Here is a 13,918-nt window from a genome sequence, read left to right as displayed (position 1 = left end):
TACTTTCTTGTCTTTTAATATTCTTTGGGCTTTGTCTTTGAATTTTTGTTCCAAGATATTCTTGGCCAATTTTTTATGAATTCTTAACTCATCATATTATTGGTCAATTCTAGATTCTTACTTTACTCCAACTCTTCCCTTTTATTTTTCTTTTTCTATGTATTTTTTTTTTTCTTTTGATTTTGTATTTTGGCAATTTCCTTTTCCGTTCTTTACTGTTCTCTTTTATCTTCTTCTGTGTATCCCTCTTTTCTTTTCTTTTTTTTATTTCTTTTCTTTTGATTTTGTTAACATTGGGGTCTCTCTAATCTTTTCTTATTTCTCCTTTCTTTCTTTACTTTTGATTTTTTTTTTTTAACCGTATTTGACCTCTCTCTAATCTTTGTATTTTTTCTTATATGTTACATATTCTAATTAATTCTCTTTCCAAATCTTTCTTTTCTCTTATCTCTATTTTTTTTTTTTTTTCTTTTTCTTCCTTTAATTTGGTTAACCTTTAAATTCTTTTTTTCTTCTTCCTTTAATTTGGTTAACCTTTAAATTCTTTTCTTCTTCTTCCTTTAATTTGGTTAACCTTTAAATTCTTTTCTTTTTCTTCCTTTAATTTGGTTAACCTTTAAATTCTTTTCTTTTTCTTCCTTTAATTTGGTTAACCTTTAAATTCTTTTCTTCTTCTTCCTTTAATTTGGTTAACCTTTAAATTCTTTTCTTCTTCTTCCTTTAATTTGGTTAACCTTTAAATTCTTTTCTTCTTCTTCCTTTAATTTGGTTAACCTTTAAATTCTTTTCTTCTTCTTCCTTTAATTTGGTTAACCTTTAAATTCTTTTCTTCTTCTTCCTTTAATTTGGTTAACCTTTAAATTCTTTTCTTCTTCTTCCTTTAATTTGGTTAACCTTTAAATTCTTTTCTTCTTCTTCCTTTAATTTGGTTAACCTTTAAATTCTTTTCTTCTTCTTCCTTTAATTTGGTTAACCTTTAAATTCTTTTTTTCTTCTTCCTTTAATTCTGTTAACCTTTAAATTCACAAATATGACCCGTATCTTTCCAAATCTTTCCTCTTTATCATCTGTATTTTTTTTTATTTTTTTTCATTTGAATCTGCTTTCCAAATCTTCATCTCTTTCTAATTTATCTATACATTTAAATTTAAGTGAGAGTGTTCTTGCCAGTTTTAATGGACTTAGGATCTACTAATTTCTATTACAGATTTAAATAATTGCAACAGATTAATATTGTTCGATAAGAGAAAAATGAAAAGATAAATTTGACTACTAACATTTTTTCTTTTATATATATATATATTAAACCTAACGGGGCGTTACAATGTACACGCTTATGCAAAATAGCTTTAAGTAAGGCAAGCAAGGTGAGCAAGATGACTAGCCAATTCACCATAGATAGGTTGCTTAGCTTAGGTGAACTACTAAGGACCCTAATAGGGTTCCATATGCTAGAGAATTAAGACATAGGAACTTCAAGCTTAAAAAGTCTATGCTAGATAATTAAGACATAGGAACTTCAAGCTTAAAAAGTAGTACTTAGGTAGAACATGATTAAGAGCCTAAAAATAGGCTACTTATTGAATATTTTATACTTATCCTAGTTGCTTGTAAGGACAAGAGTAGTCTAGAGTTCTGCAACTTCAAAGGGAAGTAGATTGAGTCTTAGTCTCCTTCCATTGTGGTCTTTTTTTTAAAAAAAAATAGTTCAAACTTATGTTTTATATTATGTATATATGTTTGATGTTTTAAACCAAAAAAGAAATTTTTTATCGTCTTTTTCACTCACTCCGCATCTGTCAAGTTATGATCCTATCTAACAATCTAGTTTAAGTTGAATAAAAAATCATTGTTCGAGTAGGAGATGTAGAAGATATCTTGGTAAATCCTCCGTCTAAGAATTCTTTCACAACTAGTATCATATATATATATATATATATATATATATACCGATATCTTTTTTTTTTTCTTTTATAGTGTCAATCACACTAGCCAATGTGCCCTAAGTTTGTTGATTGATTAATCTTCTCTCCCTTAATGTTAACACTATCCCTAAGACAGTTTTAACCTTGGTGCCTCTAAATTTGAAATTGGTTCGTGATAGAGATTTGATTACAACCTCCTTACGTAATCTTCTCTCCCTTAATGTTAACACTAGCAATACTTATAAGCATAGTTCAAGGGTTTAGTTCTAAGGGTTCTAATTTTTATCCCACCTAACTACAAAGCAGAATTAAAAGAATTGGTATACCTCCAATGAAAAAGTGTTAGGGCAAAGTGTTCCAAGATGGATAAAGTACTTGTCACAAGAGGCATTTGCCTTCCCTCTGGTGCCACTACTTGATTTTCTGACTAAAATTTAAAATTTAAAAGAGTAAAATATGGTACGACTTTGCGTTTAAAATAAAAACATAAACACATTTAAAATAGTTAAAACAAGGTGTGGTTTTGTATGGCACCGCTTCAAATTCACTTCCATCATCTACTAGCTCCTTCTCATCACCTGAAAAACATGAGGAATCACAAAAATTCACTAAGTAACCTACTTTTATTCTCTTAAATCGTGTCCTCAAGATGTTTTTTTATGATTGTTCGCCAGAAAAATAATCTTGTTCAAAACTTTCTCACCTAACGCCCACATTAAGCAAACAAACGTAGGCACACAAATTAATCACATCTTAATCAATTTACATCCACACAAATACACACAGACAAATTACATAAAGCAAATCAACAAGAAAGAGATAACCCTCAGAACAAATCAACAAAGGCACTCAGATTGCTTTTGAACTTCGTCAATGGAAGATCCTTCTCCATCCAATGCTCATTTCCTCGGCTTCCATCAATGGAAGTTCTTAAAGCACTGTTTTCAATGATGCACAATTTTCCCAAATCCAAAAATTCATATTCAGAGTAAATATTGAGCCAAATGTCACATAATTAGGAGTGAATAGGTGAACAAGAACAAGTTGATCATCGTAACAACTCTGTTTAGCAGCTCTGTAGTGGTTGTATTTGACCAAGTGTTTCAAAAACAATAAGGCATGTGGAGGGGGGAAAACTTCAATTTGGAGAACCCCTACTGTACTGTACCCTTTACAACACATATAAAACTGATTAGAAAAACATGTTAGGCTGTACAAAGAATTCCTTAGCAACTCATCCGTGCCAAGGAGACAGACCTCTATCAATTTCTGGATCTGAAACCCATTTTGAATGGATTTCATTGTCTTTCTTCATTAAATGTGTATTAACATCTGAACTCTCAAGTACGGTCGACGAAACTACTCGAAACTACTCAACCGTACCTCCTTGCAGCTTGTGCAAACTTCATGAACTTCCATATGGAAGTCTCACCAACATTTAAACAATGCTGTTCTACATGAGCTTCTCTGTCCTGCTTGGGCGAACTTTCGACAGTTTTAAAGCTCAATTGCCGTTTCTCACATGGTGAAGCAACGACTCCGATAGACTTTTGTCATCGTATGTCTTTCTTGTCTTCGCTTTGTCTATACGAGCCTTACGTACCGCATGCTGGATTTGTTTCTCGTGCTCTTTTAACATTTCCTCAAGGTTTCCACCAGGAGGCATCAAGGGTCCTGAATAATGAATTCTCTTTTTCGGGGCGTAATTCTGATGAAAGACAGAAAATTGTTAGCGATAAAAACTTTAGAAGATCATAGAATGCTTTATCAAAAATGGATCATACAGCTTAAGCAAAGAATGATATTAATATCACTGGATACTTTACCATAGCAGACTCTTTTCCAGATGACTGATCATCTATCTTATAAGAAGACTTCGGACTTTCTAGTAAATGGTGAGACCATTCATGCTTTTCTGAAGACTCGCCACCATTGAAATGGTTATATGACACATTAAAACACTCTTCTGGCCAACGTGAATTACTACTACTTTCTCCACCACAGCCGAATTGCAAACCGCCTTGACCTGCAACGGAATTGGAATACCGGGATAACTGTCCAGAACCATGGTGCATATAAGATTTTTGTTTTCTAAGTTCTGCGCCCTTTTCCCCGACTGAAAAACCTCCTGGAGTATCGCCCCGACTCCTGTTCATGTTTCGTGAAGAACTCGAAGCATTAGGTTGAGTTTGTGTTGATTCTTTAGGGGGATCAATGCAAAAGCCAGAACCTCCGTCCTCTTCAGGATTATACTTTTCACTGACACTTGAAGGATTCTGCTGCCTTAGTTTCTTCTGAATTTCACAAATGAACTAATTCATAAGTCCTCAACTAAGAGTTAGATTCTTCTAAAACACTAATTAAATGCATCTGGAACCTTCTAATTACCTGTATGGATGTCTGCAATTCAGCATTTGCATCTGGTGCAGGAATAGCTTTAGGTTCTTTCGGAAACTTTCGAGCTGCTTCATGTTCACGTGCTGTACTGATAGGAGCTCTTCTTCTGGTTTTGCAAAAATAGAAGAATGGATGATTTTAGAAAGAGAAGCCAGGGACCAACTGAATATATAATTCACAAAGAATGTACCTTCGGTTTTCCTCATCACGAAGCTTAACATCAAACTCCTTGCTTGGTGGGTACTTTGGTAAAGTAGAAGGCTCCGATGGAAGCGGTTTTGTAGTAAAGAACTGAAAGAAAATGTAACATGAGAATCAAGCACATGACGAAAGAATTAAGGGATAAATTTATTTTTGCCAAACAAAACGTAATATCTATTAGCCAACGTGAGCGTAGCTCAATGTTAAAAAGCATAACACTTCCTTCCTTCCATTGAGATCAAATATACGAATTTCTACGACGGGAATTAGACGAGGGATTCTCTCTCCCCCATCATTTTTATCATTTCTGTAAATTGCCGAAGTCTACTTCTAATGAACCATAAGCATTTTTTAGAAGCGCAAACAGTACTTTTAGAAATGCTTTGAAAAGAAGTGCACTTAAAACACATTTTCTAAAAGTCATCCCATCTCATTAAGTAAGCTTGGTTGCAGAGACTCCCACTGGGGTCCAGTGGAGAGATTCAATATGGAAACATCGACTTTAACTAGCAATCTTTCAACTATTTGTAATAGACTGAAGACGCCATCCTTCTTCTATACAAAAGGGGAAATTGGAATCTCTCTCTGATAATGTCAAGGTTTACGAACAGTACTTTAAGCGATCCTTAAGCTCAGTACTCACTGTCAGTGGGGCTATTTATAATTTTATCTCAAACAACTTGGTCCGAGAGTTCGAATTCCAATCAGTTCGACAACCAGTTGTGTTGTTAAGAGCACGGGGGTTTGTAAGGGAGTGGCATTAATGCTTCCAAAACTGAAAGTGGTAAAGGATTTCATATTTTATCAAAAAATTTATGGTAACAATGGAAATATGTACCCACCCCTCTGTGGATGTTGAAACCCATAGACAAGGAAATATTGATGGAAACATTAACATGTTAATAGATATTTAATATCATGCTACTACTAATGTTGTTCTTTTACTTTTGAAGTTCTTCAGCTTAGGTATTTTAAAAGAAATGGTTTAGTAGGTTCGATGGGAATTGGATACTTAAAGGAAGGCCTTGCTCTGTTCGTTTATGTAATCTTAAAGGGTATTAGGCCTATTTATTGTATTGAAGTTATTAAATATCTTCTTTTCCTCTTTTGAATAATCTCGCTTTGTTGCTTTAACTTGGTCTAAATTAAATTAAATGTTCCTTTTTGTAAATATAATTGGGAGGGTTTATAATAAACTTGGTTTGGGCTTAAACTTCCATCAACTTCTTTTGCAATTACATTTATTTAAACAATACAATTGTTTTATACAACATTCTACCCGCAACATTAATTCAGCTCTAATTAAAATGTGCAATCAGGTCCAATTTCTAGTGGTTCGCGCAGGATAATCTCATCAGCATACTGCCAGCGTCAAAAACTAAATATTCCAAGTACAGGACAAGCATGAACTTGTATACCCCAAAAATCTAAAGATTTGAAATTCATAAAAGAAAAAAAGAAAAAAAAACGGAAACAGAAGATTTGCCTCGAAGCATATTCATCGCAAAAGAAGATTACCTCGCTTTGAAGGGCAGAGGAAGCTGTTCCACGACCATCGGGTTCAACCGCAAGAAGTACATCCAAAAGGGCCAATGCAGAGGAAGGGAAGTCTTTGAATGTCTCAGCAAAACATCGCTTGTAAGGATGTTGAGGTTTAAAGATGGTGGCATGAGGTAATTTTGATTTTTTCCAGTACTCTTCAGAAGGGGAGCCACAAAGTTTGAAGATCTTATGTAGTTGCTCCACCTGTTGATGGTGGCACATTTAGTATTACAATTTACATCGACAAATATGAAAGGGTCATCAAATTGCTGCGTCAAAAAATTTAAAGCAATTAAAAAATATAACATTAAACCAAACTGAAGTACACATCAAAAGCTTGCACGCAGAAGAATCTTTATGGAAAATGAAATGAAGAAAAACAAAGAAAGAAACCAATAAGAACTTGATGAAAAATCAATGTTCTTAAGTAGATTCATGAACTAGAACTTCAAATCTTGCATGGATAGAAATATTCTTTTGAATGCCAAAAAAGGGACATTAAGAGCAGATGTTTAAAACCCACAGGGGGTGGCCATGAAGAAGAAAATGGACAGAAAAGGTGGTTTGAAGTATAGTATGCACATCTATAAACCAGGTTTCAGAAACCCCTTGTGTCAGAAGAGTGCAAAAAAAACTACCATAAGTTTTGCACAAAGAACATTCCATTTTTTGTTTATTCCCTCTGATTATTTGCAATATACATCACTGCCGTATCATAGCAATGAACCATACTTCTTGCATTTAATACCAACAGTGGCAGACATGACGAAAGAAATATTTCTAATTTCTAGCAAGCATTTGATCTACATTCATCGCTCTTGAATTTCTTTTGCAGAGCATGGCTCATGCATTTGAAACTATGTCAAAAAGATAATAAGTAGGAACAAACACCGTTCAACTTTAGGGGCCAAGTGAATGCATATTGCTTTGAGTTAATTGCATAAAAGGCCATTAGATAGATGATACCTCTGTTCTTCCAGGCATGATAGGCTTCCCAGCATACAGTTCTGCAAGAATGCAACCAGTACTCCACAAATCTACAGAAACTCCATAGTCCGTTGCACCAAGCAAAAGCTCAGGCGGTCGATACCACAACGTTACCACGCGACTTGTAAGGGGCTGCTTTTGTCGGGAACGGAAAAAGGTTGATAGACCAAAATCACCTATCTTTAGAGTACCATTATTATCAATCAGAAGATTTGATCCCTTGATGTCACGGTGCAAAATTCCCTGGGCATGGCAATGTTTAAGGCCACAAAGCAGCTGTTGCATATAGCATTTTATCTGCACATTAATATGAAACAGGCATATTAAGTCTAGATTCAGTCTTGAATCATTACCATTGCTATACAAATGAATTAAGGTACAACTAATCGATTTCAAATTCATCTTCCCTTTTATACTTTTGGAAAAAGGTACTGTATCATACGGATTGAACAAGCATAAATCCTCACATTTTCTTGGTCAGTTGAAACACTATTATGAGAAGGAACCTCACAAACCATTCACCTAAACTGAAGTATCCGTCAGTTGCTTCGGAAATGTTTTTGTGATTATAGCCTTTTGATGATTATTAAATTAGAAGGCTCTCGGCATTCTTCCCACCAGTTTTAATCATAAAAATTATACATTGAGAAACAACGAAAAAATTCATTTCTTGTATTTGCATGGAGGGATGTAAGTATGGGTTCTCATACTCTAATATCTACAGCTGAAAATTTCACTTCCTATCAAAGAAAATAGTAATAGTATCCACATTTAGAACCTTTATAGGACTTATAATTCTTTTTTCTTTTTCACTAACCTTTGAATGAAATCAGTGATTTATTTATTTAAGCAAAAAACATAAATAAAAGACTAAGATATGCCGGCACATCATTGGTTTTTTCAGTATTACTCTTGACGCAGGATATATGTCCACAATTACATTCCACAGTCAACCCTGCACTACAACCTTACAATTTTAATATCATCTAAACGCATGTTTTCGAACACCGTGTGCATGCAAAAATGTCTTTACTTACTCTTTATCATGTTTGTTCCTGAGTTCCTGCCATCGAGATTTCCATTTACCATTGTTCCTTAATTATCCAAGTTGTCACAATAGCAGGGAAAAGTAAATCACCTGCGATTCAGTGAACGTGATCCCTGGGGTTGCCGCCAATCCTGCAAGATCATGTTCCATGTACTCAAATATTAGGTATAGACTGCCAGAAACCCTTGAAGTAATAAGACCTTCAAGCTTCATAACATTGGGGTGGTCAAGCCTTCGCAGGATGAGGATTTCCCTGGCCATGAAACGAACACTTTCAGGATCCATATTAGCAAATCGCACCTTCTTCAACGCAACAATCTTGTTTGTTTCAATATCGCGGGCCCTGTACACGCTGCTGTATGTTCCTTGTCCAATCTACGTTCAGGATATCCAAAAAAGAATTGGAATGTAAAGGCCAAGATATACATGTCAACAAACAGACAGTTCTATATTAAATTTCATATTTTTTTAGCAGCAATGAAATATCTGTTTTGTATCAAAAATAGAAACTTTTGAGCAGCAAGAACAACCCTGGAAAGAAACAGGCTCCAGTATAAAAAGTATATGAAAGAAGAAAGAGAATAGGTGACAATCATGTTAAACTCTTTGGAGGTATCTGACTAACTAAAAGGTGGTAGTATTACCGATCGCATTTAAATAATGTAGACAAAATGTCCAAAAAAGATGAGAAAGAAAAATAAAAAACCTCCTTGGATACAACTTTTCATTACTGAATAGTTTCTTTCATTTGCGTCAATCAACAAAGTATTGTACCATTGTATGTGTTGGCATTTCTAATAAATGAAAATTAGTAGTAAATCTTTGTTGTTGACATTCTATAATTATGATATTTTTAATTTTGTTGTTTTCCTTATTTGTTATGAGAATGGATCTCTTTTCCTTATTTGTAATTAGCTTGTACATTGTTGAATACACAGAACATGTTATTCCACTTAAAACCAACTATTCCCCCCCTATTTTGCTTAGTTTTTCTAGGATAAAAACATACGTTTGGTCCATGGATTTGAACTTAGTTTCAATTTGGTCCTTGATTTTTCAAAACTAACACTTTGGTATTTGAGATTTGAATTTAGTTTCTCTTCCATCCTTGAAGTAGAGAAATGTGGTTCATTCAAATGAAAGAAGAAATACAAAAATGGCATGCTCGCCACAATATTATACTTTTAAAAAATAAAACAGCTATTATTTCAGATAAATAAAAGTGCAAAAACAAGGCCAACAAAAAAGGATCTGCACGGACAGAGCCAAACAAAAACAAAATAGTTCCTGTAAAGGCTCCGTCCATATTTATGGATAATGGATAGTTGCTGACAAAAGTTAATATCAAAATCAAATAAAACACCAAAGAGAGGCATCAAATTAGGTTACACTTTGTATCTCCTTCAAACTTTTTTTAATCGAACATCCAAGCTTTAACTGAAAAAAAAAATGGAAGAATAGAAAAGGGCCGACAATGGCCAGAACACAAGGAGGACCTACAAATAGTAGCTCAAAAGGAGCCAAATAGGGCCTATCCTAACAAACAAAAAAAGGGCCCCATTTCAAAGAATAAGGCTTAACGAATTAAAAATCCTTAGACACAACGCCCAGAGCAAGACATTAAATCTAAATAAGGACCAAATCTCGTCCAAAAATCACCCCACGCCCCTAAAGTTCCTATTGCTTCTCTCTATCCAAATGCTCCACTTATTCATTTTTTTTTTATTTTTTTTTTAGAAGAAACAATTTCATTGATATGTGAAATTTGTAAAAAGGGAAAGAACATTCACAGTGATTACAAGAGGCTGTCTCAATTGGCTGAAAGAGAAATGTGGCTATAAGAAGTATAGAGATTTGATCATCTACACCAAGAAATAGCATAATAAATAACTACATCAAAGATCATATCAAAGGACTGCTTGCTGTTTAAAAAAAAACGTTGATTACGTTCCTTCTAAGGAACCCAAAGAAAGGCTTGGATGATGAATCCACAACATAGCTATGGTTTCCCTAAAAGGGTGACCGAACGATACATGGTGAGAAAGTCCTTGATATCCCAAGGGATAATCAGATGCCAAATGCTCCATAAAAAGCAGCAAACAAACTAGTCCTCCAGAAAACCCTACCCTTCTATCAACAAGAAGAATGAAATAGGTCCCCCTCGAACATTAGACAACACTCCCTCTGTGGGTCAAACAAACTCCAAAAGGCCGCAAACAAAACCATTCAAAATCTTGAAAATTGGTATCTTAAGTGCAGATGATCCAAGTCCTCAAAAGCTTTCCAACCCCTATGTTTGTGTTTGGCTGGTGAGTTGGGGGTAAAGGGGCAAGGGCTACACAAGTGGTTAAAGAAACAACCACAAGAACCCTTTGAAAGATCTGGTGATTAACATCGAATATCCCAACTCACCAGCCAAACACAAATATTATCCAACAAGGAGATTAAAGTAGCAACGTCCAGAGCCTCCTTATCAAACAAAGTCCTTTAAATGACAGTCAAATGAGTCAGAAGAACCAGAAGAGGGGAAAGTCAAAGAAACAGGGCACAACCTCAAAGATGAGAGATGATAAAGATGAAAATAAAGAAGATACAGAGGTCTAGTTCCCCCAGAAATCCTCCCAAGAAAGAGTACTCAAGCGATCCCAAACACAACACTAAACAAATTTGTAAAACGAGGGAAAACCCAATGATCACTTTCCAAGGATGCCTATAAGGGCCTTTAAATCTTTGACCCAAGGCCCCAATCGAACGTATGAGGACCATACTTATTCATAATAACCTTTTACTGTAGAGTTTGATTTCAGAGGGAAACATCATAAGCATTTAGCAACAACAAGACCCCCCACTTGTTCCCACAGAAAATCCATCATAATNGAAAAAAAAAAAAAAAAAAAACTGGAAGTAAATCAAAATCCCACTAAGCATAAATAAGATAAGAGTTCTTCTCCATCCCTTCAAAAAAGGGCCTTCCAAGAAGCCATCCTCCTTTAGATCCTTTACTCAACAGGATTCCAAAACGAAACACCTAAAACTATAACCTAAACGGAGACCAAGGTAAGGAGTGGCCACCCCACAACCAAGGAAGCCTAAGAATTAAATTTGCCCACCCCAGAGTTGATGCCCAGAAGCACAGTCTTAGATTTGTTAATCTTTAAGACCAGAAACAAGCTCAAACATTGACAAAATATGGCTAAGACTCTAACCCAACCAAACAAAAGTAGATCATATCATCAGCAAATTGGAGGTGCAAAAGATGATGATTCTCTCTCCCCACATGGAACTTCCTCCCAAAAACTTTCAACGCCCTTAAAGATCATCATGTTTCTATAACAACATTAAGGTACGATGCAACCTGGCTACTACTTGAAACTATACAATTTCAACTTGAGAAACTTGTACATATTTATATTTCAAGTTGATGGCCATTAAAGACTTGAATTTCAAACTTTTGAACCATGATAGAAATCTTAAGGAAAAAGAAATAAAAGATCCAAGAAACATATCTGATTACTTCAACATTTCATTTCCCATATAAAATAGTTAACAGTGAAATTTTTAGATTACTCTTTTGGTATGGCCCCAATGTGCTGAATAATTGGTTATATTAAACAAGAAGTAGTATTTTTCTTTCTTCCAACAATATAATTTGAATTCAGTCCATTCTCCCTATGGTTTCAAAGCCTTGGGTATGTGTTCTGGGACAGATAATGGTTGTTTTCGTATAAGAAATTTTTGGAGTATTGCCTAGTCCATTCTTATCAGTAATTTTCATTATAGAAATTAATTGATTCATTTCCCATAAAAGGGATTACAAAAAATATACCTATCTTAGTTGGTGCAATAAATTTGATTTCAAGGACTCATCTGTAAAGCAATAGCCAGCGCACACATTACGAAAAGATATAACTCATAGCATGGTAAAGAGAAGTAGAAATCACTGATTTTAAAAATGAACAGACAAACACCATGGCTATAAATCTAAGCCTCTATGAGGAAATTCCAATTCTGACGAAGAACCCTAGCGATAAAGGTACTCAAGAAATATCTTATAAGACAACTCTGGCTAAACAGATATAAATAAAACAAGTACAAACCTAAAGATAAGAAATATAAACAGTATAACAACTAAAACTAAAAGTAAAGGTGCAAAATCGAAATCCTACCAACCTTATCCAACTTCTGAAAAGAGTCTGCCTTTCTAGGAACCCATCCATTGATTGCTTCTCCAGCCACAGATGCCAGCCAAGAAGGCCATCCAGCAATAACCAAAGCCCCCTTTTCCCCATTAACAACATTGGTTATTCTAGGTGTTGCATTACTATTATGTACTCCTACTCTCTTTCCTCCATCTTCCATAGTTGGTCGTTCTTGACGCAGTGACTTGGCAGTGGCAGCTTTCTCAATGGGTGCTGCCTTCTCAACATCATCCGATTCAGATGTTGATCCAGCATCTTCTTCACCATGATGGTTTGTTATCAATCGCGCCATTGCATCACTTTGCCCTCCATCAGCATGCAACACCGGCTCTTCTTTCCTCAATGAAGCCCCTAGATGCCTGGAAGATCTATTAGTCTTCAAATGTCTTTCTTTGGAATGATTCTCAGCAACATAGTCGTCTGATGGAATTCCTTTAGAGCAAATGCAGCCCATACTTCCACCTCAGAGTCTCAACAGGATATCCAATCCTACAAATTTCTCTACCAGAAGTCCAAAACAAAACCCAATTCCTTCCTCCAACAGTCTCAATGGCATAGAAGAAGAAACAACATCCGCTCTTTAAATAATCATGTATAACTTAAAGAATGTATAATCTTCTCGCAACAAGAATCCAAAGTGTTCTCTAATGATTCACTGCCAGGAATATAACGCATGGACAGCTTGAAAATTTCTCAAAACTGGAAAAGAACGAGATAAAATCCAGATCCCCTCTCAAAATGAAATAGAAAAGATCTTCACAAGCCCGATAAACAAACTTCCCAGAGAGAGTGAGAATGGAAGACAAAAGAAAAAACACCTTAAGGAAGGTAATCAATCAATCCAGTTCCAACCAATGCAAAGCGGAAAGAAAATTCCCAAATGGGAAACACCTACTCCACCCCATTCAAACGGCGAGCCCGAGAAATTCTAATTTGAGGGATGTGATCAGTTGAACATCAGTTTGCATCCAACTCGAAAAACTAAAACACCCAAAACACAAATACTTTTAGGGAGTCGTAAGAACAATGAGAAAACTGGTAACCCTTTTCGGATTAGGGAAAAACGCGTGAAAGATTCTGGATAGAGAGAGCGGAAAGGGGGCAGAGAAGAGGAATTTTCGGATCTGGGGTGAACCGATAAATGCGAATAGCCAGAGCTTTTGATTGGTAAAATATGCAGAAACAAAGTTAGCTTCCTTTTGTAACGAAGAAGCAACAAAAGAGAAACAATTCTCTGGATTTGTGTAGAGATTTAGAAGAACCGAAACAAGTCCGTTGTGAATCGCATTAGAGCGGAATAGGAGGAGGGGGGTTCCGTGAGGGGGAGACGAAAATGGAGAGGAAGTTGAGAAGAGGAGCACGTGGCAGAGGGAGAGAGAAGGGGAATTTGAATGGCAACGTCAGAGAAGGAGAATGGTGGAAAATGATGGCCCGCCGGAGATTTTCATAGCTCAATTTCCATTGCGATTGATGTGTTTGATTGACTGAGGTGTTGTGATTTGTTGTCGACCTCGACGTGGGCCGACGGGACGTTTGGGGGAAGCGCCCCGTTGGGACCCTCAAAAACTCCCCAAAAACTCCATTTCAGTTACTACCACCGAGTTTTTAGGCATACCCAA

General features: G+C 35.6%; 1 protein-coding gene across 1 annotated transcript; it reads right to left on the bottom strand.

Annotated features, from left to right (window-relative positions):
* Positions 1-2,667: 2,667 nt before the first annotated feature.
* Positions 2,668-13,918, bottom strand: LOC111784610 (probable serine/threonine-protein kinase At1g09600). Its single transcript, XM_023665262.1, has 8 exons — positions 12,271-13,918; positions 8,191-8,475; positions 7,032-7,349; positions 6,042-6,269; positions 4,513-4,613; positions 4,314-4,428; positions 3,752-4,219; positions 2,668-3,633 (listed from the first exon to the last, which is right to left on the bottom strand). The coding sequence occupies exons 1-8, from the start codon at positions 12,751-12,753 to the stop codon at positions 3,430-3,432; spliced, it is 2,202 nt and encodes a 733-aa protein (XP_023521030.1). The 5' UTR covers positions 12,754-13,918; the 3' UTR covers positions 2,668-3,429.

This window comes from Cucurbita pepo, unplaced genomic scaffold (assembly GCF_002806865.2).
Source record: "Cucurbita pepo subsp. pepo cultivar mu-cu-16 unplaced genomic scaffold, ASM280686v2 Cp4.1_scaffold000242, whole genome shotgun sequence".
Lineage (NCBI taxonomy): Eukaryota > Viridiplantae > Streptophyta > Magnoliopsida > Cucurbitales > Cucurbitaceae > Cucurbita > Cucurbita pepo.
The sequence above is the reverse complement of the archived record's forward strand: the minus strand, read 5'-3'. Positions and strand labels throughout refer to the sequence as shown.

Excerpts from the sequence above, each read along its gene's own strand:
- LOC111784610 (XM_023665262.1), bottom strand. The coding sequence starts at position 12,753 with ATGGGCTGCATTTGCTCTAAAGGAATTCCATCAGACGACTATGTTGCT. Across the intron at positions 8,476-12,270 it reads CTTTTCAGAAGTTGGATAAG|ATTGGACAAGGAACATACAG; the intron begins GTTGGTAGGATT and ends TCCTGAACGTAG. Across the intron at positions 7,350-8,190 it reads TCACGTTCACTGAATCGCAG|ATAAAATGCTATATGCAACA; the intron begins GTGATTTACTTT and ends ATTAATGTGCAG.